The 25,415-nt window shown below is 46.8% G+C and overlaps 2 protein-coding genes and 1 long non-coding RNA gene across 3 annotated transcripts; 2 read left to right on the forward strand and 1 right to left on the reverse strand.

The window, feature by feature from the left end:
• The first annotated feature begins 1,700 nt into the window (after positions 1–1,700).
• Positions 1,701–13,383, forward strand: LOC102506939 (cytochrome P450 2B4). Its single transcript, XM_006189823.3, has 9 exons — positions 1,701–1,925; positions 3,567–3,729; positions 3,872–4,021; positions 5,844–6,004; positions 7,420–7,596; positions 8,100–8,241; positions 9,516–9,703; positions 10,077–10,218; positions 12,913–13,383. The coding sequence occupies exons 1-9, from the start codon at positions 1,755–1,757 to the stop codon at positions 13,101–13,103; spliced, it is 1,485 nt and encodes a 494-aa protein (XP_006189885.1). The 5' UTR covers positions 1,701–1,754; the 3' UTR covers positions 13,104–13,383.
• On the reverse strand, positions 5,870–15,673 carry LOC116665693. Its single transcript, XR_004322330.1, has 4 exons — positions 15,243–15,673; positions 14,953–15,104; positions 10,766–10,889; positions 5,870–7,485 (listed from the first exon to the last, which is right to left on the reverse strand). It is a non-coding gene; the product is annotated as an uncharacterized LOC116665693 (long non-coding RNA).
• Positions 14,983–25,204, forward strand: LOC102510644 (cytochrome P450 2B11-like). Its single transcript, XM_014563595.2, is given in 10 exon segments — positions 14,983–15,064; positions 15,067–15,158; positions 15,688–15,850; positions 15,939–16,088; positions 16,741–16,901; positions 17,348–17,547; positions 18,465–18,589; positions 19,550–19,737; positions 20,693–20,834; positions 24,564–25,204. Coding segments are annotated over 10 exon segments (1,476 nt in total). The 5' UTR covers positions 14,983–14,997; the 3' UTR covers positions 24,752–25,204.
• Positions 25,205–25,415: the final 211 nt, after the last annotated feature.

Below are 25,415 nucleotides of genomic sequence, written 5' to 3' on the forward strand. Positions count from 1 at the left end.
TTTTTGTTTTGGTTTTTTTTAGTGATAAGATCTACCACTTCTCATTGTTTTATTGATGTTTTTACTCCAGGATCACCAATTAATGTGCCTTCATGGTCTATTTTACATGCATTTATTTTATTTTATTCACATTTTTCTTGGAAAGGCAGCACAGTGAAGTGGTTGAAATAACAGGCTCCGGAACTAGATTGTCTGTGTTTGATGCCTGATTCTACCTCTAGATTGCTGTGTGACCTTGGGCAAGGTCTTAACCTCTCTGTGCTTCACTCCTTTCAGCTACAGAGTGTAGGTGATAACACCACCTACCTCAAAGGGTGAGGATTAAGTGGAAAGCACTTCATGTTCCCCCATCAGTGATTTCTGGGCCTCAAAAAAGGACCCAAGTTCAGTGCCAGGTTACACAACACAGCAGGAGCCAGGACCAGGGGTCAGGAAAGTCTATGTTGGCATCTCTCCAAGGTCAGGAAAGTATAGGTTCCACCCCTTGGAAATATCATGAGGTCTTGTTCAGAGGAACATACTCAACTGCTGGGGTCAGAGTCCTGGTTCCAGCGAGGGATTAGCCTAACATTGCAAGCAAGATGCTGCCACCTCCCTTCTATAAGGGAAAGCCAGGCCCAGGCCACGGCAGGGGGACACAGATCCAGTCATTCACATATTCAGCAAATATGGGCTGAGCTTGCTAGAGGCTGGATGGGGACAGGCTCAGAGGGATGCTGGAGATAGTGGCAAGCCCAGTGGACATAAGTCAAACTGGACCCAGTCTCTGTGCTCCTGGAGCTCAGAGTCTAAAGGGGGAAACAGAGACACTGAGACAGGGAGAGATAGCAGGAGAGATGGAGAGGGCCAGAGAAAAGTCTTGCGCTATGAAGACAGAGCAGGAAGCAGGTCAGAGCGATCCAAATTCCAGAAGACCCAAAATGCTCTACCTGCCAGGTCTCAATCTCTCTCGCCCTGACCCCCGCTGCCTCTGCCTCTGAGTCTCACCGGTTCTGTGTCTCTCCCCGCCTTGTTCTGTTTCTCCCATCACCCCTATATGTGGCTGTCACAGAAGGGAGGGTGAAGGAGGAAGGGGGATAAAAGAGACAGATGCTAAGAGCCTGCAGGTTCTATAAGGACAGGGACTGGTTGATGCACACACACACATTCACATACACACACACCCTCACACACATGAACACACACTACCACCACCACCACGAAAATGCACATACAACCTTCAGGTATGAAACCGTATAAATACAGAGAAGTCTGCACACGTGCAAAAATACAAACATCAGCACGTGCAGACTCACATGCAGAAACAAAATGGGCACAGTCACATCAGTGCAAACACTCCTTCACATGTAAGAATTGTGCAAGCACACATGCATGCAAGCAGGCGTGGACCAGCATGTGCAAGCACACACACACAAACACGACCAAAACTAGGGACAGCGCATGCCCTCCTATAGCCACAAAAATACACACACACACACACACACACACACACACACACGCACACACGTGGACCTTGGAGTGTCTAGCATGGGATCTCTGCCAGCACCCAGGTAGAGCAGCAGAGGTAGGGGATGAATAGGTCGCCTGGCAGCCAGAGCAGGAAGTATGGGCTCCTAGCACCTCTCTGTCAAGTGCATATTCCTGGGTGATGTCAGGGAAGGAATGAAGTTACACAACTGGGTGGGGAGGCAGGCTCAGAATAAAAGGCTCAGCTCAGAGGCTGCAGTGAGGGGGAAGTCTACCAGACCGGGGCCATGGACCTCAGCGTGCTCCTCCTCCTTGCTCTGCTTGTGGGATTCCTGCTTCTCCTGGCCAGAGGCCGCCCAAAGGCCCATGGCCACCTCCCACCAGGCCCCCGTCCTCTGCCCTTGCTGGGGAACATTCTGCAGGTGGACAAAAAAGGCCTGCTTAAATCTTTCCTGAAGGTGAGATGAAGATGGATGGTGTCTGAGGGTGGCCCCCTGACTTTGTACCTGGGATCCCTCCCCTGAAGGCATGAGGTATCCTTCCAGGCTCAGGGGTGGGGTGTGGGAAGGCGGGTGAGGAAGGTGCATGGAGCTGAAGCATGGTGCTTGGTGGTCAGACAGCCAGAGGTGTCCCTGCTCAGTTGGAGGTGTACGGGCCCTGTCCCTGGAACAGGCAAGTGGGCACGAACAAGTGTCTGGATGTGAGCCAGGGGAGTAGAATTTCACATTCCTCTGCCTCCCTCCACCAAGTCCCTGGGTGTCCGCCTGCCAATGGAAGGGAGAGAAAAAGGGCTGATGGCACCAATCAGATAGGTTTCTCCTCTGGCAACAGAAGACAGCAGATACCCTGAAAGATGCAGGTGGAAGGTACCAGGGAGAGACAGGTGTCGGTGCAAGGGCCCTGAAGCAGGAGCAGGCTCAGCATGTTTGGGGACAACAGGGAGGCTGGATCTGTGTGAGCGAAGGGGGTGCGTGGGAGGAGAAGTCAGAGAGGTTTATTTATTTATTTAAATGGAGGTGCTGGGGATTGAGCCCATGACCTCACGCATGCTAAGCATGTGCTCTACCACTTGAGCTGTACCCTTCCCTCGCTTAAGCCAACTTCTAATTGAAGTTTCACATTTAGGGTAAAAGTGCACAAATCGTAAGTGCTCAGCTCAGTGAATTTTCTCAAATGAGCATAGTCACATAGTTGACATACAGATAAGTAACAACACATTCTGTCCCCAGAGACCCTCCTTATGTCCATCCCCTTTCTAGTCACTATCCTCCCACTATTCTCACACCATAGGCTCCTGTTATCTTTTTGAACTTCATATAAATAGAATGATGACACATGGAGTCTTCTGGGTCTGAGTTGTTTTCACTCAACATGATGCCTGTTAGTTTCATTTCTGTTGTGGGGTTAGTGGTAGTTTGTTCTTTTTGATTGCTGTATAGTATTCCACGACATGACTACATGACTATTTATTTATTCTCTACCTATGTTGCTGAACGTCTGTGAATCTCCTCGTTTTTTCTTTTGGTGAACACGTGCACACATTTTTGTTGGGTGTGTATCTGAGTGAAGTTGCCAAGTCACTGAGTATACCTGCGTCCAGCTTCAGTAAATACTGCTGAGCAGTTTCCCAAATGGCTGAAAGGATATTATGATTTTTCATATTTCATGATCACTCCCAGAAGGCCATCACTTTCCCTTCATGTTCTCCATGTGGGTGGGTAATTCAGGGTAGTTCTCTGGGGAAATTGTCAGGCGGCAGCCAGAGGTTGAAGTTGGGTCACAGGAAGGATGATTCTTTAGTTGAGATGCAGGGGGAGATCTGACTAGACTCAACTAATATCACCTGAGTAGGGGTGATATGAGGGCTATGTAACCATCTGGTCTGCTTAAGGCACCAACCGATCATGTGGACAGGGCTGGTTCACGGATTAATCCTTTAGTTGCTGGGTCCTGAGAAGCAGAAAGGCAGTGAGGTGGAAGGTCTTGGGGCAGTGGCTAATCACCAATGTATATGGAAGTGTTTTAATGGTTTAAAACTGGGATGGCCACGGAGGGGCATACTGACAAAAAGCAACCCTGGCCATGGTTATGCTTGGCAGCTGCAAGAAAAATACGGGGATGTCTTCACGGTGTACCTGGGACCAAGACCAGTCGTTGTGATATGTGGGACAGATGCCGTGCGGGAGGCCCTGGTGGACCAGGCTGAGGCCTTCTCTGGCCGGGCGCAAATCGCCGTCGTGGACTCAGTATTCCAAGGATATGGTAAGGGACTCAGAGGCATAAGGAAGGAAAGACGGAATGGGGATGGGGGTGGGTGAGTCTGGGAAGGAGGATGAGGGATTGAGAGGGACCCGGAGTCTCCTTCCAACTTCTTCTGCAACCCATGCCTCTCCTCAACCCCCAGGTGTGGTCTTTGCCAACGGGGAACGTTGGAAGGCCCTTCGACGATTCTCTCTGGCCACCATGAGGGACTTTGGGATGGGAAAGAGGACTGTGGAGGAGCGGATTCAGGAGGAGGCTCAGTTTCTGGTGAAGGAGCTGCAGAACACCCAGGGTGAGCCCCAGGGGCCTGGGCAGGAGAGCAAGACAATGAAACTGTGGGTGCATAGCAACTGAAGGAAAGAGGAGTACACGTGGGCAGAGAAAGAGACGTAGAGAAAAAGCCAGAGCTGGGGGGACCATCGGACTGAGGAGCAGGGACAGAGAGCGGGGCCGAGAGTTGGATAGAGATGGGTAGGAGAGAAATGCAGGGAGCAGGAAAGATGCAGGGAGTGTAGCCTTAAGAAGCAGACTCGCAGTGGGGGTCTGACAGACATAGTAAAAAATCTTATGGTTACTGTGGGAAGGGATAAATTTGGAAGCTTGAGATTTGCAAATGTTAACCACAATATATAAAAATATATTTAAAAAATTCTTCTATATAGCACAGGGAACTATATTCAATACCTTGTAATAATCTTTAATGCAAAAGAATATAAAAACCAAATATATGTATTTATATGCATGACTGGGACATGATGCTATACACCAGAAATTGACACATTGTAACTGATTATACTTCAATAAAATTTGAAAAAAGAACAACTCAAAGACATAAACTCAGATATTAATTAGCATGTTGTTACTTGTGTTCAGGGAAACCAACTCATGGTTGATTGCTTCTATTAAAGGCTCAAACAGGACTTATATAAAAAGAAAGTAAAGAGAGAAAAGGGAAAGCTACAGATATTTTGAAAATGATAAACTGAATGTTCCCTTCCTTGAGTGAACTGCTGACGAGCTGGTAGTGAACACGGGGTCAGCGGGGATTTTCTGCTCTTGGGAAGATTGATGGGCACTTCTGGTTGATTTTGGATTCCTCATAAACGTGTGTGTGTGTGTGTGTGTGTGACATAAGGGGACATGGTCCTTTCTTTAGTGTAGAGGCTGGGAGGGAGGGGCGGAGGCAGCCACAGGGAGCGACAGTGGAAGAGGGACAGAGGGACTGAGAAGAAAGGAGGAGACAGAGTGATTCAGATGGAGAGAAGAAAGGGACAGAGATGAGGAACCAAGACAAAGAGGGAAAGAGTGGAAGAGACTCTGAGAGGCAGAAAGAAATAATGGCAGATTTTATGTGGAGCATTTAATCCATTTACATTTTTTTCTCTTTTTTATTGAAGTCTTGTTGATTTACAATGTTGTGTTAGTTTCTGGTGTATAGCACAGTGATTCAGTTATTCACATATATATGATCTCTTTCATATTAAGAATAGATAAACAAGTTCCTGCTGTATAGAACAAAGAACTATATTCAATATCTTATAATAACCTCTAATAAAAAAGAATCTGTAAAAGAGAAAAAAAAAAGAAACAATGGCAGAGAGAAGAGGCACAGAAAATTGGAGACAGACAGGCTCAGGAAAGGGTCTGCAGGGGCACAAGAGAAGATGGACGGGTGAGACCCAGGGAGAGAGGCTGCACCAACCCGACGTTCTTGGCTCACAGCCCATCCTCCCTCCAACTGGGGCAGGCCTGGCAAGAATAGATGTCAACCAACAAGTGCAGAACGATTCCCTGGAGACCAGAGAGCTCCTGAGGTAGACAAAGGAGATGACAGATAAAGGGCAGGGAGAGCAGATTTTTTCATTTGCACACACAGTTGATCGAACGCCTGCTTTGCGTCTTCTAAACACATTTGAGGTGAGACTTAAATATTATGTGAAGTGCTTAGAATGGGGCCTGGCACATCACATGGGCTAGCGACTGTTAGCTGTTACTATTCTTGTTTTCTTTGTCATTACTGAGTGGCGGAGGAGAGTCACACAGAGATGGGGCAGCAGTCAAATGCTTCCAGGCATCTGAGTCCGTGTCCTGTGACCCCCGCCTCCTCCCCCTAGGAGCTCTCAGAGACCCCACCTTCTTCTTCCAATCCGCCACCTCCAACATTATCTGCTCCATCGTCTTTGGAGAACGCTTCGACTACAGAGATCCCGAGTTCCTGAGGATGCTGGACTTGATCTTTCAGTCCTTTTCACTCATCAGCTCCTTGTCCAGTCAGGTCCGGGAGAGGGAGGGTGGGGAAGGGGTGGACATCCAGGCAGGGGAATGAGGGTGATCTGCTTTGGGGGAGCCGAAATGCAGCTTTGAGCTGAAGGAAGGGCAAAGACAGCAGAGAGAGATAGGGACACAGAGACCTGGAGGGAAGGAGAGACGGGGGAAACAGGAACTGAGAGACTAAGAGGAAGAAAAGGGAATGATGGAGGAGGCAGAAACAGAGAATCAGAGAGAGAGACACTAAATCAGACTTTCAGGCTCTCTACTTTTCTGGTCTACTCTTCTGCCCCTGATTCCTCTGAATCTTCGCCTCTGTCTTTGGCAAAGTCCCTTACTTGAAGAAATTCAAGGATACATGAAAATAAGGAACCACATTTCTTCATTTTCCCCATTTCCCTTCCATCTTTCTGTTTTTAAGAAAAATGTCTCCCAGATTACAAAGTAATATGCTCCTCTTTTAAAACAAAATAATAAAATTTCTCTTTCTCAACTAACCGGGAAATACCCCTATTGTATATTAAGTTAAAGAATTAAACTATAGAACAGTATGCCTGGCTACTGTGCTTAACCAGGACTGTGTGTCAGATTCACACATAGGATTGTCACAAATACAAATGCCCATGACCTCCTACTGGAAAGTCTGCTCTGGAAAATCTGGAAAGGGGTCCAGGCTGAGTATTTGCTACAAGCCCAACAGGTGGTTTCAATTTTCTCCTCCCACAGAGAACCATGGAGAGAGAAGTCTGAAAAGAGTTCCCAAACAGTTAACAATGGTTATTTCTAGAAAGATTAAGAAGGAATTTTACATCGTACTCTATACCTTTCTGCATTTTTTGTAATTGTTTGTGACAAGTTAGGTATTACACTTCTCATCAGGCAAAGCAAGAGACATACGCTGCAAAATAGATAACTAGTCCTAAGTAGTCAGCAGCTTTGTCTTGTATAAGCATCATGTTATCAGTGTCTGACCAAGCAAGGGGGATGTGAGAGGTGGAAAGGGTCAGAGAGGTTTGAGCAAAACAGATGAACCGGCTGAGGTAGAAGCCCAGAGGGAGGATGCGAAGGAAACACATGGAGAAAAGGAGAGGTGGAAAGGAGAGAGACAGAGAGAGGCGGGGCAGAGGCCAACAAAAAGACTTGAGGATGGGGCAGAAAGATGCAGAAAGAGGAAATGTGAGAATAACAAATCAAAGGAGACATAAAATCAATGAGTGAGGGACTCCAATACAGAGAGAGAGAGAGAGAGAGAGAGAGAGAGAGAGAGAGAGAGAGAGAGAGATGGAGAGACAAAGACAGAAGGAGACAGAGATCTCTTTTGGAGGTACTAGGGCAGGGGTAGGGTGGGGGCGGCGGGCTGCCCCTCCCTGTGATGGGCTAGCTCAGCCCTAGGAGGACCTCACAGCTCCTTCTTTCCCGCAGCTGTTCGAGCTCTACTCCAGCATCTTGAAGCACTTTCCTGGCACACACAGGCATATCTACAATAACCTGCAGGAAATCAAAGACTTCATTGGCCGCAATGTGCAGAAGCACCGTGAAACCCTGGACCCCAGGGCCCCCCGGGACTTAATCGACACCTACCTGCTCCGCATGGACAAAGTGGGGTTTGGGAGAGGGCAGTGGGAGGGGGGAGGAGGGAGGAAAAGATGTAGGGTGAGAAGAAGGGAGGGGAAGGGAGTAGAAGAGTGAGGAAAAGGGGAAGGGACGATCAGAGGGTGGAGATGGGAGGGGGAGTCAGAAGGGAACAGAGCAGGAGAGGAAAGGAGGGAGAGGCTAGGGAGGAGCGAGAGAGTTACAGGAAATACAGGACAAGGGGGCAAAATACAGCTACATGTGAAAAGACCTGCAGAGGCAGAAAGAGGCTGGGAGAGGAAGGGAGACAGAAACACCAAAGAGATGAGGAGGTGGGTTGCAATGGAGTAAGACAGAGCAGAGAGAGACTAAGACAGAGACGGAGCCCCATGGGTGGACACACGCAGCATAGGGAGAATGAAAATGGACCAGATGGGGTGAGACCCAGAACAGGAGGAGGGACCCCAAGAGACGTGTGAGCGGCAGGGCTCCAGCCTCCCCTGATGTGAACCCCACTCCTCTGGATCCAGGAGAAGTCCAACCCCAAAAGTGAGTTCCATGAGGAGAACCTCATCAACAATTCTCTGTCGCTCTTCTTTGCTGGCACCGAGACCACCAGCACCACTATCCGCTACGGATTCCTGCTCATGCTCAAATACCCCCATGTCACAGGTCAGTGGGCTGGGGACAGCCACTTAAGGGAGGGGTCTTCTGATCCTTTTTGAGGCTGCAGAAATGGAGCTAGGGGTCTTCTGTGAGTGAGAGAGGCAGTGTTCCCCTCTTAAGCCAAGAGCACTGCAGGTTTTGAATGACCCCCAACTAAGCCAGCCTTGTTGGTGGATGGAAGAATGGAGAATCTGACAATCTGTCTTCCCACTGTTTCTCCCATCACTTAAAGATCTACTGACCCATCCATCCAGCTGCCCATTCAACAGTCTGTTCATTCATTCTTTAACCTATATGTCCAGATTCTTTCATCTGCGATTCATCTAAGGACATGTGCTTCCTTTCTTTATTGGGGTTGGTTGATTCATTTGTTGATCCTTTGAAACAGTTCTTCATTGAATGAACTATTTGTCGTTGATTCATTGGCTCATTTATTCATTCATGCATCCATCTGTTTTTCTAAAACTAGGTTACATACCTTAATCCTTCCATCAGTCAGTCTTTCAGTTCCCCATCCATCTATCCTTTTATTTATTTATTTAATAATTCACTCATTTATTCATCTACCATTCAATCCACCCATCTATTTATTCCTTTTTTACCTATTTTTTAAATTTATTCTTTCATCATAAATTTAGCCATCCAACCATTCATGTGATTTATTGGTTAATCAGGTTCATTTATTTATTTGTCTATGAGCCATTTATTAATTAATGATTCATTAATTAATCTTTGATTGATAAGTACTAATACATCCATTCATTAATGTTCTTCCATTCATCAGCCTTTCCATTCGTGAATTAATCCACTGAGTTATTGGCTGATTGATGTATTGATTGATTTATCCAGTTGTTCCTGGGTTAATCTATTGATCTGTTTTCCTTTAATATTCCTGAGGACCTAGCTCAATGCCTCATCTGTAATACACACACAATAAATATTAGCTCATTTTCTACTCATCTTAGAGGAGGAGATTTGACAGATTCATAGCCTTGAGTTTTTAATCTGAAATTCTATGCAAAATTGTGGTGTGTGTGTGCGTGTGTGTGTGTGTGTGTGTGTACCTGTGCGTGTTGGGAGAGAATCCGTAACATTCATCAGACATCAGTGGGTGAGAGTTCTTGTAGCTTTCTCCCCCCACCCCAAGCTGGTTACTCTTGGGGATGGCAATGATCTAACCCTCTCCTACAGGTTTTTTCCTGGTTCACTGGCCCATAGAAATGAGTGTCCTTACTGAAATGCTTCTTTAAATGAGGTTCACTCATCCCACTCCTCTGCAGAAAGAATCCACAAGGAGATTGACCAGGTGATTGGCTCACACCGCCCACCAGCCCTTGAGGATCGAGCCAAAATGCCATACACTGACGCAGTCATCCACGAGATTCAGAGATTCGGAGACCTCATTCCCATTGGCATTCCCCACATGGTCACCAAAGACACTTACTTCCGAGGCTACATCCTCCCCAAGGTACATCATCCCACTGGGCTCCTGCATCTCCTTTGTGTGGGCATCCTGGGATCTCGATCTCCAAACTTGACCTTTTGGTTTTTTTTGGTTTTATCACTCTCATTTCTCTTTTTCTCTCCCTTCCTTCCTTCCTTCCTTCCTTCCTTCCTTCCTTCCTTCCTTCCTTCCTTCCTTTCTTTCTTTCTTTCTTTCTTTCTTTCTTTCTTTCTTTCTTTCTTTCTTTCCTTCCTTCCTTCCTTCCTTCCTTCCTTCCTTCCTTCCTTCCTTCCTTCTTTCCTTCTTTCTTTCCTTCTTTCCTTCTTTCTTCTTTCTTTCTTGGAGGTGGTGTGGGGAAAGAATGGTAATATCTTTTAATCTTGTGACTCTCCCTCAGGGCACAGAAGTATATCCCATCCTGAGCTCTGCTCTTCATGACCCCCGTTACTTTGAAAAACCAAATGCCTTCAACCCTGACCATTTTCTGGATGCCAACGGGGCACTGAAGAAAAATGACGCTTTTATGCCCTTCTCCCTAGGTAAGCTGGATCTGCATTCCAGAGGGCAAGTGCCATCCCCTCCTTGAGACTATCAAGGAGAGTTCTTTGTTTATTGAGCAATTAGTATGTGCCAGTTGCTTTCCCTGCATTAATTCATCTCATTTTCACTACAGCCTTAGAAGGGGCTTGAGAAGTGAGATCTTATCTCCAAGGCACATCCTAGTGAGCTGGACCTTGGGAGACTATATTTAACCTCTTTACACATTGGTGTAAAATATCTCTTGCTTCAGAGGGGACTGAAGATAGCACATCAGACAAGTCACATCAAGACATAGTTCCCGCCCCAGGAAAATTACAGTCCAACAGGGGAGATGGGCATTAATCATATGGTCACAAAATAGTATCTAATTAAATGAATTACAGCCTGCAATGTACTTAGAACTGCTGGGCACAAAGTAAGTGTTCATTGGGGCAACTATTATTAATATAATTAATCACAACTGTGATAAGTGCTCCAAAGGGGACTTTGGGAACACAAAGTAGGAAGGACTGACTACTCTGGGTGGGTTGGTGAGGAAAAGCTTACCTGAAGCACTGGCTTCTAAGCTAAGACATCATGGGTGACCATCAGTCAGCCACTGGAGGCTTCCATCAGCAGGAAGAGCAGGAGCAGAGGCTGAAGGTGAAGACAGCATGGTCCATCTGGAAAACTAGAGCTCAGGAAGACATGGGTGTGGATTACAGAAGTGGATAAGGGTGAACTGCTTAGCTGGGCAGGATCTTGAAAACTGGGGGGAGTCTGGATTTGTCCTGTAGGCACTGGGGAGGCAGGGAGGGTCTTGACATGCTCTGACTTGTCTCTATCCCCATTCTCTACTCTTTGGCCCCACCCAGAAAAAATCCCAATGCCCAGGGTCCTCATCCTTTGGGAGAAAAGTGGGACCTTACTTTAGCATCAAATCCCTAGTCTTGAATTACACCAGTGACTTCAGAGACCCAGGGCCCCTGGCTCTGCCTAGTGCAATGGCCACCTCCTTCACTTCATATTAAGTGAGAGTTAGGGGGCATGTTGGGTAGTGGGGTAAGGGTCAATTTCTGTGTTCAATAGTCCTGTCCTAACTTTAGAGAGAAGCAGAGATGTGGTAAATAAAGACAGAGACAGACAGAGAAGGATAGAGTGAGTGAGAAACAGAGAGAGAGAGAGAGAGCCAAAGAGAGACAGAGGGAGAGAGAGACAGGAGAGACAGTGGCAGAAAGAGACAGAGAATGAATGTACCCTAATAGAGGGAGATGGAGGGAGAGGAGGAGGAGAGAGAGGAAGAAGGGGGAGAGAAACAGAGAGAGGAAAAGAAGAGTTGCCTAAGCAGAGAAGGAGAAACACTGAAGGAGAGAAAAAGGAACAGTAGAGGGAGATGAAAAATAAGAGAGAACTGCAGACAAAATCATATCCAAATAGACAGAGACAGAGAGTTAAGCAAGACTGAAAGCAGAAAAAAAGAGGAGAAACAGAGAAACAGAGCCTGACAGGAAGTAAAGACAGGGAAAAAGACTGAGGCAGATGGCTGGGGACAGAAAGACAGAGCCAGCCAAAAGGTGTCAAAAGAGCCAAAGGGCATCCAACTGGACCACCCCAGGGATGGGGAGTGCGGGGTGGGAGGGAGGGAGCTGGAGTCAGGCTGCCCGGGAAGAGTTGGGTTGCAGAACCAGTTACAGGAGAAGAACCAGCTGTGGCCCTGTATTTCTAAGTTCACATGTCCCCACTTTTGGATATGCCAAAGAGATGTGGACCCTTCCCCCAGACACCTGCACTCAGGTACAACGTCTAACAAATTGGAAGGCTTAGGAAATGTCTGGAAATGCATCCTTGAAATGACCTTCCCAAGGTTGTCGGCTTGCAGATTAAGAACCATGAAAACAAGGGAGAGGCTCTCAGTGTTCCTGTCTGTTTTTCTGGCTTCCCTTGTCCTCATTTCTCTTCAAGCCAGTGGTTTATAACTATTGAGGAGAAGGGGGTGGTCTTCATGCCTCTGAGAATCTGATGGAAGCCAGAGATGCGCATTCCCATGTGCATCAGTCCTATTCACAGTTTTATGTACAATTTGGCTCTTTCCAGAACTCTTGAGGCCATGACTCTCAGGCTGAGATAAGAAGAAAACCCAGAGATACACAAACATAGACAGTCCAGATACAAACCTCGCACACACATGCCCCACCACACACACCGAGAAACATACATGAGGTACTAACTACATGTATAGGATCCTTAGTCTGGGCCAGGTGTTATTCTAAGAATTTTAACAAACATTAACTTCTTTAACCTCACAATAGCCCTACAGGATAGATACCATTCTTCCCATATGAGATATGAGGGACATTAAAAATGTTAAGTCAGACGTATGCACACAGCTACATGTGGACGCAGACACAGACACACACACACATACCCAAATGGAAGTGGTTCCTCATGTTCTGTGGGGCCACTGAATGCTTTGGAAATCTAACTGTATCTACAAACTCTGTCCCGGAAAAATGCTCAAGGCATACCCACCCAGCGATTTGCACCTGCTTTCAGAGGGTTTGGGAATGCTCTAAGAGTCTACCATGAATTGCAGGTTAAGGGCCAATCCCATGTGAATCTATTGCAATGGACACAGGTGTCCGGGCTTTGGGATGCAACAGGGCAAAGAATGTGCATCCGCCCCCTGTCAACACTGCAAACCTCTGTGCCCACAGGGAAGCGCATCTGTCTTGGCGAAGGCATCGCCCGTGCCGAGTTATTCATCTTTTTCACCACCATCCTCCAGAACTTCTCCGTGGCCAGCCCCATGGTCCCCGAGGACATCGACCTCACACCCAAGGAGAGTGGTGTGGGCACAGTGCCCCCGACGTACGAGATCCGCTTCCTGCCCCGCCAAAGGGGCTGAGGGAAGGGGGTCCAACCCTTTCAGGGTCATGTGTGTCCCCACCTCTGCAGAGAATGGCCCTTTGATTCTCTCCCTCTCTGCTGCCTCTGAGAGACCAGCTGTAAGCCAGCATCCTCCCACTCCTTGGGTGCCACCTCCCTGGGAAAGTCCCATCTGCAGTCTCACCCCCTCTCATCCTGCTGCAGCTCTTCTAAGGTATCAGAGAAGTTTTCCTTTCCCCTGTTAATAGAATCCAAGAAGTGGTGACAATAAAGAAACTGGGACTAAAGGGGGAATCTTAGCTCAGGGTCTCTCTGTCGTTCCGCCTCTCAGGTCACAGCTCACCCTGAGTGACTTCTCTCTTCCTCGGAACAGTGAGAACTTCCATTTATTAACTCCTTATGCACCATGATCTGTGCATACACAATCTCACTTGAGTCCTCCTTCCAGTAGCTCCATGTGGTGGGCACAATGGTCATGCCCATCATACAGATGGATAAACAGAGGCCGGACAATGGCATCAGTTGTCCAAGGACACATGGCTAGTGAATAGAGAAGCAAGATTCACACCCTGTCTCCCTGGCTCTTGACCTCAAATTCTTCACACAGCTCCTTTCTGCCCCTGACATACAGTTTAAAATGAAGTTGACATTCACATCAAGTAACTAACCATTTTAAAGTGTATAATTTAGTGGTATTTAGTTCATTCGCAATGTTGAGCACTCACCATCACTAGTGCCAAACATTTTCATGACTCCAGAAGAAAACCCCGTCCCCGTCAGTCCTCATTCCCCATTCTCCTTTCTGCTCCATCCCTGGCAACACCCATCTGCTCTCAGTCCTTCTGGATTTGCCTGTTCTGCATATTTCATACAAACAGATCATGAAATGTGTGCTCTTTAGTGTCTGACTTCTTTCTCTTAGTGTGATGTTTTCGAGGTACATCCATGTTGGGGACCATGGTTATACACAGCGGAGTCCTCCCTCATCCTCATCTTCCTGCCTCTCCCCACCTTTTCCTTCTATGATGGACCCCTACGCCCACTGCCCCCTGAGCTGTGCAGCTCTACACTGGGACCTTGGATTCCCCGATACTCCCTTTCATAACCCCTGAGACTCAAATAAACACCCAAAGCCTGGCATCCCTGGGTCAGGTGGTGATCCATGCCTTTTTACGTGGGACCCATTTATTACCAGGTCACTGGTGATCTTTTCAGAAGGTGAGAATGGCTCCTTCACCTCAATGCCTGTTCCATGAAGGAAAACTTGTCTTGTTTATCACTCTGCTCTCAGCACCTGGAGCAGTGTGTGGCATGTGACAGGTGTTCAAAATATTTGCCGAGGAGTGAATGAATGAATGAGTCAGAAAACCCCCAAACCTAGGCAACATGGAGTTAGGACTCCCCATCAGACCACGTCTCTTTCGCATACCTCAGTCTGCACAGACGCCCAGATAAATCCCCACTCTCCGTGGGCTCAGGATGCCTCAATTCTGCTGGCCAGCTCATCCCAGCCCCTCCTGACGCAATGTCACTCTCTGTCAAAACTGGCTGAAAGCCACCCTTGCAATGCAATCAGCCCAAACCCAGCCTCCGCATATTTCTCCAGCTGACACCACCTCCCTTCCTGGCGGGACATGCTCCCTGCTTAAGGGCTGTGACCACTAAGATATCTCCAGCCAGTCAGGGGTCCGTAGGACGCTGGCTTGGGGTCCATCTGATGTGCTAAATTTCCTGACCTCTGCAAGGCCTGCTGCCCTGGGCTCCCTGTTGCCTCTGGAGACTCAGCAGGAGCTCCGCTGAGGTAGGTTTCTGACACAACCTCCACCAAGCCACAGGAAAATAAACAAACAAACAACAGAGCAGCCTACCTTTTAAGAAGGGCAGCAAGGCGGAAGGCAGGCGAAGGGAGGACCATGGCGCTTTCTGTCATCCTGTTTCTCATCCTCATTGGCCTCCTGCTCCTCTGGGGCCACCGCAGCTCCCAGGCCGCCTCCCTCCCGGACCATGGCCTCTGCCCTTCCTGGGAAACATTTTGCAAATGAGCCACAAGGGCCTTCTGAAGGCCTTACTGGCGGTGAGATGGAAGAGGGGGTGGAAGGCAGGAGGTGGGGGCGTCGTAAACAGCTCACAGGCAGCAAGGGAGCCGGGGCTCAGTTACCGCTGGGGTTTCACAGCCCCTCTGGGGACTGTCTTCTTCCACTTCTTCAGCCACCATCTGGTCCTGCGTGCCCTCTAGAGAAGCTTGTAAGTGTTCCCATGAGAAGGAATGGAGGCCAGGTTGACTGGAGAGAGAAATTCTGATAGACTCGAGACTCTGAACTGCAGCCTGCGTGGGATGGGAGGGAGAGGTCCTAGAGCCGGGACGTGAGGAGTCTCTGGAATTCTTAAATCCAAAGCTGGGAGGGTTCCTGGAAAAGCCAAGAGAGGAGGATGCTTGGGGTGAGGGGGTAGGTGTGAAGCTTGGAGGGGACCACAGACTTCAAGTCTCTGTTCTTCCCAATGGGGCTGCAGCTGGCAGGTTAAGATACGGTGGAAGGTGTGACAAGGTGTGAGCATGGACACCCTTCTCTAGGGTCAGAGAGTGATCTAGACTCTTCCAACAGCTGTGGGAGAGATATGAGAATGTCTTCACCATCTACATGGAGTCACGGCTGGTCGTCATCCTGTGGGGGTACGAGGCAGTGAGGGAGGCCCTGGTGGATGGCGCTGAGGCTTTCTCAGGCTGAGGGCACATCACTGTCCTTGAGCCCATCTTCCAGGGAACTGGTGAGTGGAGTGGGGGTGAGGATTGTGGAGAGGAGGAGGGGACATCTTGTTTGTCTTCTCAACCTTTCCTTCACACCCCACCAATCAGGTGTGGTCTTTGCCAGTGGAAAGAATTGGAAAGCTCTTCGCCGATTCTCTCTGGCCACCCTAAAGGGCTTTGGGATGGGGAAGCGGAGGATCGAGGACCGAATCAAGGAGGAGGCTCAGTGTCTGGTGGAGGAGCTGCGGAGATTCCAGGGTGAGCCCAGGGCAAGGAGTTGAAGCTGCGATGAAGACAGAGAGAGGATGTGACTGCTGGAGAGAGATTCAGAGACAGAGAGAGAGAGAGAGAGAGAGATGCAGAGACAGACTGAGGGAGAGAGGGGAGAAGGAGACAGAGACAGAAAAAGAGAAAGAGGATAAGGGAGACAGAGTGAGAGAGAGACTCGGAGGGAGAGAGAGAGAGAGGCAGAGAAAGCAGACAGAGAGAAACTGAAGACACCACCAAAATGAACCCAGGAGCAGAACGAGCAAGGAAAAGACCTAGAAAGAAAAGGTAAAGAGAGACAGAGAGTCAAGGGAACACAGAACGTCAGTGAGGCTGAGGAGACGGGGCATCAGGACAGACGGCATGAGCAGAGAGAGAACAGAGAAGAAGGGGCTGAGTCTGAAATAAAGGGCCAAAGACCAGAGAAAGTCCGACCAAGACAGAGACCAAGGGAAACAAAAAGAGACGCAGAGGTGGAGCCTCTCAGAAAGAAAAGGTGAGATGCAAAGACTCGATGAAATTCGAGGTGGCCAAGAGAAAGACAGAGAAATCAAAAAAGCCAGGATGGCACCAGCCAGGTCAGAGCCACCCAGGAGGGCAATGCAGGGGACCCCCCACCCCACGACAGACCTCTCCTCCTCAGGGGCCTATCTGGATCCCCACATCCTCTTTAACTCCACCATGGCCAACATCATCTGCTCCATTGTCTTTGGAGAGAGCTTTAATTACCAGGACCCCAGATTCTCACGGCTGCTACATTTACTGAATGATATCTCCACCATTTTCAGCTCCTCCTACAGCCAGGTGAGGCCAAAGATTCCACAGTGGGACAGGGTGGGTGGACTCTGGGAAGAGATAAGATGCTTTCTGTCCTGAACACCAAAACCAGAAGGGATCAAGAGGTCAGGTCTATGTGCGACACTCTAACCCCTGCACCCTCCCAGGTGAGGCCGTCAGTCCATGTTGGGGTGGAAACCAGGCCTCCGAGTAGAGTGGACTTTGAGAGAAGAAGCCTCAGCAGATGTGAGAGTGACTGGGGCAGGCTGCAGAGGTTCATGCACCACTGTGTGTGTGTGTGTGTGTGTGTGTGTGTGTGTGTGTGTGTGTGTGTGTGTTTGTGTGTGTGTCTGTTCGGCTGGGATGCATGTTCTCCAAGCCCACGGGGTGAATGATGCAGCGCACAAAACCTACACCCACGGCACCAGCTCAGAGAACAGAACGGGTTCAGGGTCTTCCCTGCCGCCTTACAGGTGTTCGAGCTCCTCTCGAACATCATGAAACACTTTCCTGGCACACACACTCGCTTGCACAGCATCATTCAAGAACTGGGAGATTTTGTCACTGAGAACATTGAGAGGCACCGGAAGACGCTGGACCCCAGTGACCCAAAGGACTTCATTGATTCCTTCCTGCTCTACATGGACAAAGCAAGGGCTGCACCGGATTGCGGGTGGGTGGGAAAGAGACTGACGGCCGCACTACTGCCACTGAGTTCGTGCGTTTGGGTACGATGTACGTGTTCTTTAAATGTTGAAATACTTCCTTAAGGATTAGCAAGAAAGCCAGTGGTCCAACCCCTCTGCTGCCCATTCCTCCCTCAGCCTCCCCAAGTCTTCCTCCTGGAATATGCCTTTAAAGAGGTAGTAACGAACTGAGTGAACCTGTGGGCCAAGAAGTTTTCCCTGAGTCTCTGCTCAGCCTTCCCCCGAATTCTGACAGGCCGAGATCCGACTCTGTTCTGACTGGTCAGAGGCCCAGGTCTATTCCGATTGGCTGGAGGCTGACGTCTTTTCTGATTGGTATGGCAAGTGCAGGTAACAGCTGTTAAGCATCTTCACTAGGACCGCTGGAGTGACAGCAGCAAGGGCCAATCAGGAGTGCAATGGTATCCGAGGACAGAGAGAAAAATAACAAAAACTTAATTCCTGAGGAAAGTATAGCTCAAACGGTAGAGCGCACACCTAGCATACATGAGGTCCTGGGTTCAATCCCGAACCTCCTTAAAAAACAAAAACAAAAAAAACCCCTAATTACCTCTTCCCCAGAAATTTTTTTTTTAAATTAATGCCTATTGTTCTTTGAGCACATCATACATTATATCCAAACAACCCCAGGTGACGAACTAAGGTACAGAGAGGTTAAGTTCCTTGCCCAAAGACACCCAGCTAGTGCCTGAGTTTGAACCCAGGTATTTTGGCTCTCGAGCTCATCCTTTTGGTGCATTGTCAGCCTTGATTAGAGAAAGAAGGACAAGGAAAAAGAATAACGGACACAGAGTAACATGGTGTTCTCAGGGAAATAAGAAGACCCTGATACTGGGAATCTTTGCAAGGAGAGATGTTAAGGAATGTCCGTTGCCCCATCCAGGAACGCGCTCCACCAGAAGAATCTCGTCGACACGGTGCTCTCACTGTTCTTCGCTGGCACAGAGACCTCTGGTACCACGCTCAGCTTTGGTTTTCTACTCCTTCTTAAGAACCCAGATGTCTTAGGTGAGCTGGGCTTATGGTAAGTGGGATCTAGGGAAGGCTGAAGGTCTTTGAGGCCATGCTAGAAGGTGCTTGGGTGATGGGTGAAGACATACGCTTCTGTCCTGAGCCGTCTGAAAAACAAAAAAATCCACCCCTACAGGGATTTGTAACTTACAACATAGGTTTGCTGCAGACAAAGTTCTTTGAAGTTGACCAAGCACTCTTGGGTTTGCAAAATATTATTCATTCAGTGAAATACCCTCTGGTTTAGAAGATATTTGTACTTATGAAGTGTCTTGTAATTTGCAAAATTCTTGGGCGATTGTTTAAGGTGATTTATGTTTTACAAAGAATGTTCCGGTCATAAAGCATTAGTATTCACAGCGCATTTTGCTATCTACAAAAGTACATGGCTCTTGACGCAACTCTCTGGGGTTGTCACTTTGAGGATGACAAAGAACTTGACTTTGTGAAGTATATTGCTGGTGTACAACTAATTAAAAACCCCTCCATTGGTTCTCATGCTGATGGTCTGCAGGTCAGCCTTGGAGAAACTCTTATCTGATCAAACTCCATTATTTTATAGGAATGAATTTAAGGCCAGAGTGGAGAATGACTTATCTAAGATCACATAGCAAGTCAGCGGGACAAAAGGATATGACACCAGTTTCAGCCACTACTCATTTTCAGTTGGAAAAAAAAAGGCGTCCTTAAATGTTAAATAAATTTCCACCCACACATCTTTACCCAAGTCCCTCCCATCATAAGTAGACTGGAACATCAGACAAGACTTCCCCACAAAGAAGCCGTCGACTTTCTTTCTCAGAGCTTTTATTGAGAAGGAACTATAACCCAACATCTTAGTAAAGAGTTTACAAGACCCTCCCATCAGGCTGTAGGTCATTTTTTAGGGCACTTGGTTGAGCCCACTGTTTATGGGCATTTATTGATGTCTCCCCTTCCCACCTTAACCATTCTTAGAGAAAATCCAGGCAGAAGTCGACAGAGTGATTGGTGAACACTGTCTCCCAGCCCTTGAAGATCAGGCAAAAATGCCTTATACAAATGCTGTCATCCACGAGGTTCAGAGATTCAATGACATCTTCCCCTTCAGTATCCCCCACTCAGTCATCAAGGACACTCACTTCCGGGGATATTATCTCCCTAAGGTGAGACCATCAGGGGTATGGAATCTTGGTTGGAAGGTGCTGTCTGCCCGTAGTCTTATGTTTCATGTCTCTGGTTGGTGGAATTTCCAGATTATCACGGGAGGGAGGAAGATGTTAGAAGTATAGACAAGTCCTTTCTCTTTTGTTCTGTCTTATTTATTTTTACCTTTATACGATGTTAGGTTTGCTGAAGAATGTACCATATACTTATTGAAACTTGTACAATGGTTTTTAAATAGTTTTTTTAAAAGCTATTTTATCATCTCTCCTACCTTTCTTCTTCATGAGAAGACATTCACAATTCGATGTTTCTTCTTCCACATTTACCTTAAGTTTATATGAACATATACAACAAATATATCCATATACACAAAGATTGGTTCATACTGTGTCTATCACTTTGCAACTTGTATATTCAGTGTGCATGTCACCTTCCCCTCCTATTTTTATGTCCAATTTGCAACTTGTTTTATTTTGTGTGTAAGTGTGGCTTTCCTTTTTTTTAATGTAACAGTATGCTGTAGATATATTGTCAGATCAACGTTTATGATACTAACTCATTTTTCCCACCATTGCAAATGTTCCCAGTGTAGATGTACCTAGGGATGATATTTACAATGTGTAATCACCCAAGAGGCAGCGTCCATCAGATTATATTCTGGCCCTAGTCCTGGAGTCAAGTCCTTGGAGGCTTCTGCTGGGCTAGTTGTGAACCATTTAGTTGATGAATCACAAAGAAGTCCATAGTATCTTGGGGAAGACGGTGAGGATCTCTAGAAGGTGGGACACAACTATTGTAAATGAGGCAGAATTATTTCAACACTTCTGCCTCTAACTGTAGAGCCATACAGTGGGTGAGGCTTATTATTAGCTGTAGATGTGAATTCACCACAATAGATTCAGCTACTCCATATGGGTGGCCATTTGAGTCCCCTTGTCTTTGGCGTCCTCGTAGGACACTACTGTATACTGCATCCTGAGCTCTGCCCTCAAAGACCCACACCACTTTGAGAAGCCAGATGCTTTCTACCCTGGCCACCTCCTGGATGCAGAAGGCAACTTCAGGAAGCAGGAAGTCTTCATCCCATTCTCCATGGGTAAGCTATGCCCTTCCTCTTCCTATGGGAACCCCTGCTCACCCTGCCCCACCGTGTGTGATTCCCTTTGTCCAACCCCAAACACTGTGTGAATATTTCAGAAAGAGATGAGGATTCTGAAGGAAAGAGAAAGCAAAACATCTACAGAGACAAAGATGGTGTGAGGTGGAAGGAAAAGGAGGAGGTGTGATGTGGAAGGAAGATGGAGACTAACTGAAAGAGAGAAAGAGAGAGACAAAGACACACAATGCAGGCACTTGCAAACACAGAACAGACCAAAATTAGATCCATTATCAAGCATCTGCTATGTGCCAAGAATGGGGAAAGGCATTTTCAGTTTTTCTTTTAAAATTAAAGTAACTATTTTTTTCAATTTTTAATACAAACAAGGAAGTAAAAGTTGAAAGTGAAAAATCATCAGTAATTTACCACCAAAACCAGACCTATTAATATTCCGAAGATGTCCATCAGAATTTTAATTAATATTTGCACAGACACAAAGGTAGATGATGGATAGATAGATAGATATGTAGGTAGGTAGTAGAAAGAACAGTAAGAAAGAAGAAAGGGAACAGAAGGCAGGAGAAAGAAGGAGAACTCATTGATTTATTTCTTGTTAGCCAGTTTCATTGTTAAAATCAAGTCCTGGACTAGAGTGACATCCAGGAGGCACTTAGGGCCCCCAAATTTAAGGAATATTCGCTTACAGGGCTGTGCAAGCACCCTGATTCAATCACTTTTCAAACAATTCAACTTTCAGCCACTGACTTGAAATTTATGTCTCAATTTTTTAATCTATTTAGGTCTATTTCTGTTTTTAAAAAAATATCCACACTGATTCACTGGTCTGTCTTTTCTAGCTATATAATACTGTTTGTTTGAATTATTATATATGCACATATGTTTTGATATTTTACAGGTGCTAATCACTCTCCATTACTCTTCTTTCTTTCACGTACACACACATGTTATTTTTCTTCCAGGTATACTTTAGAATTATTTTGTCAAAATCTCAAAAAACTGTATCACTGGGATTTTATCAAGATTAACCTGAATTTGTAGTTTGATTCCGGTAGCTCTGACAAATCTGCATGTTTGATATATCCCAGACAAAACAAGAATGTGTCCATTTAGTTCTTCTTGTATCACTTGGTGACATCCTAAACTTTAATTTTTTTAACTAGGTTTTGCATATTTCTTACTAAATTTATTTCTAAGAAATATGGGAGGAGTTGCTGCTATTATTCATGGAATCTCTTTGTCAACTCAGGCCACCATAACGGAATACCATAGAGTGGGCTGCTTGAACAACAGAAATTAATTTTCTCCCAGTTCTGGAGGCTGGAAGTCCGATATCAGGGTGGCAGCATGGTCGGGTTCTGGCGAGGTCTCTCTTCCTGGCTTGCAGATGGCCGCCTTCTTGCTGTGTCCTCATATGAGAGTGAGGTTCTGGTATCTCTTCTTCTTCTTCTTTTTTTTTTTTTAATTGAAGTATAGTTGGTTTACAACGCTGTATTAATTTCTGGTGTACAGCACAGTGATTCAACTATACATAAATATACATATATATTCCTTTTCATATTATTTTTCATTATAGGTTATTACAGGGTATTCAATATAGTTCCCTGTGCTGTACAGTAGGGCCTTGCTGTTTATCTCACTTCCTGTTCTTATAAGAACTCTATCGCATCATGGACGCCCCACCCTAACAAGCTCATCTAAACCCCATGACCTTCCAAGGCCCCTTCTCAAAATACTATCACATTAGGGGTTAGGGCTGCAACACACACATTTTGGAAGGACACAATTCAGTCCATAATACTCTTCTAACATAGTATTTTACATTGTTTAATAGTATATCAGAAATCCACTGGGCTTTTGGGGTGTCTATTTCTGTCAAAACTGAGCAATTTCCTTATGTTTCTTTTGTAACTAACAGTTTTTCGTTTATTCTCTTGGGTTCTCCAAGTAATTGGTGTTAGCGTCTGCAAATGATGATATTTTGATTTAATTGTTTCTCAGCTTTCTTAGGTTAAAGTCACATGGCATGTTTTTCCTAATGTCATGAATTAGCACTTTCTGGAATCGTGTGAAGTAGCAGTAGTCATAGTGAACAATCTTGTCTAACTCCTAACTTTAAGGGGAATATGTTTATCTTCTCTATTAAGCTTGTTGATGGCTATCGCCTATTCCAGGTATTTAATGGTTTGTTCTTCCATATACTTCTCTCCATTTTAAATCAAATTAGGGAACTATCCCCTCCACCCCATTTTACAACAGGATTTAATCAGGATTAGGTGTTGATATTCTCAAATATCTTTTCAGCTCCCATCATGATGATCAGATTGTTTTTCTCCTTTGAACTCTTGAAGAAACGGTGGATGTCTTAGTGTTGAATCATCACTCTCTTGCAGAAGTGGAACACGGGAGGCCCAGAGGGCAGAGGGAGGGCTTTCCCAAGTTCCCTTAGGAAGTCATGATCTGTTTGTCAGGACAGGCTGGGCTGTGACAGACACCCTGAATACCTCAGCAATAAAGCCAGAAAGTTATTTTTGTGCTCAAGCAACATGCCCATCCCAGACTATCACAGGCATGTAGAGATAGGGGCAAATGGGGACTCTATCCTGACACTTGAAGAAACAGGGAAAACAGCACGACATGTGTCAATTTAGCCCTCATCTCATTGGACAAAGCAAGTCCCATCCAAGTTCAATATGGTAGACATGTTTATGCACCCAGAGATGCACTGTGAATACTTATGCACTGTAATGAACTTTACCACGTATGCCGGGCAGCTCTCTGGCCTCCTTTCTTTCCCAATGGGATTGCAGGTCAACTGGAGGAAGTTCAAACTGTGGCCCAGTCCAGGGACACATTGGTCCCATCCTTGGATATTCCAGTGGACACGGCCTGTGCTGAAATCAGTAGTGGATACTCAGGGCTCCATGTAGATGGGACTTTCGTGATGGTTAACCCCATCTTGCAGGAAGATATGAATAGAGCATATGAGAGTCAGAAAAATGAAGGCAAGGGTGGGTGGGGTGCTTTTAAAATCTTTATCAAGCATGACGTGGCCATGAGCAGTCAGAACTTCCACTGGTTGTGGTGTGGGAATTGGGTCTGGGAGGCTTACTCTGTTCGCTGCTGATTGTGGGCAGGACTGCGGAGGGGCTGGGAAGAGGGCCAAGGGGACCAGAAGAGGGAGGGCACTCAGGAGCTGAGAGCAAAGGCTGTGCACCAGCTGATCAGAAGTAGGTCACTATTCTAACAGCCAATGCAGATACAAGTGTCCAACTACTTACTGTGTATCAGTCCAGGATGCGCCAGAGGTTTCAGCTCCCCTATACCTCTCTCTCATGGCTCCTCGTAGTGGGACAGGCTACCAGGGGTTTTTCCCAGTTCACATTTTCTCATAAATTGGCTTAGTTGAGAGTATACTTAACCAGAGAAACAGAGAATGAGAGAGCGCGAGACAGGCAAGGACCAGGTACCAGGAGCAGAGGAGGGCACCATATGGTGCAGATTGAGAAGAGGTAGGACTGAGATAGAAATGCACTCCCCTCCAACACACACGCAGACAGGCACACTGGTGGTGTTGGTATTGAGGACAAGAAAGCACTTCATATGCAAATTTATGTAAACGAGCATGCAAATATCTCAGAATCATGGGGATGGGGCAGTTTTCTCAAGGACTCCCCACAATGACACACCTTCCATTTGTATCCTCAGGAAAATGCCTCTGTCTGGACGAGAGCTTGGCCCACGCTGAGCTCTTCCTCTTCTTGACCTCCATGCTGCAGAACTCCCTGGGCCCTCCCAAGGCCCTGGAAGACATCGACCTCACGCCAAAGACAGAGGGGCTGGGGAGAGTGTGCCCTCCATTCCAGGTCTGCTTCCTGCCTCACGGTGGAGGGTGAGAAGAGATGCAGATCCTCTCGGAGTCCTTCCACCCAGCCCCTGCCTCTGTCCGGAGTTAACGTGTACAGGCCTCCTGACTCCTCCCTGCTCACTCTCTCCCTGGGAAGGTCCCTTCTGTAGTCTCTCCTTCATCCAGCCTGCTGTAGATGCCACTCATCCCCAGATGACCTGCATTGTTGACTGAGGACTCTTCAGGGTCAAGAAATACCTTCAGTAACTTAGTGTTACCACCACCTCTAGCACAGTTAGGGAAACTGAGGCTCCAAAGAGGGAAAGATTTAGATCCAAGCTTACTCCGAACAGCAGCATCAGAACCAGGTCCCCTGCCTTCCTCCCTTGTCCTCATCTCCACTCCTCACCCCTGCCCTCCTCTTCCTTCCTTGAATTAAAATTGCCAGTCCAGCCCTCCACTTCTGTGATATTTCCCTTACTTATGATTGTATCCTCCCAAACCAGTGAGATCAAAATAGTGTTCTTCTCTTCCTGGGCCAGTGGCTATCTGTGCTGCATTGCTCTTTTTTTTGGGGGGGGGGGTAAAATTCACATAGCATAAAATTAACCATAACCATTTTAAGGTGTGCAATCCAATGGCATTTAGTGCAATCATGTTGTGTAACCATCAATTCTATCCCAAAATATTTTCATCATACCTTAAGGAAACTC

The sequence above is a fragment of the Camelus ferus genome, chromosome 9 (genome assembly GCF_009834535.1).
Source record: "Camelus ferus isolate YT-003-E chromosome 9, BCGSAC_Cfer_1.0, whole genome shotgun sequence".
NCBI classification, from domain to species: domain Eukaryota; kingdom Metazoa; phylum Chordata; class Mammalia; order Artiodactyla; family Camelidae; genus Camelus; species Camelus ferus.

Excerpts from the sequence above, each read along its gene's own strand:
- LOC102506939 (XM_006189823.3), top strand. The coding sequence starts at position 1,755 with ATGGACCTCAGCGTGCTCCTCCTCCTTGCTCTGCTTGTGGGATTCCTG. Across the intron at positions 1,926-3,566 it reads TGCTTAAATCTTTCCTGAAG|CTGCAAGAAAAATACGGGGA; the intron begins GTGAGATGAAGA and ends TATGCTTGGCAG. Across the intron at positions 8,242-9,515 it reads CAAATACCCCCATGTCACAG|AAAGAATCCACAAGGAGATT; the intron begins GTCAGTGGGCTG and ends ACTCCTCTGCAG.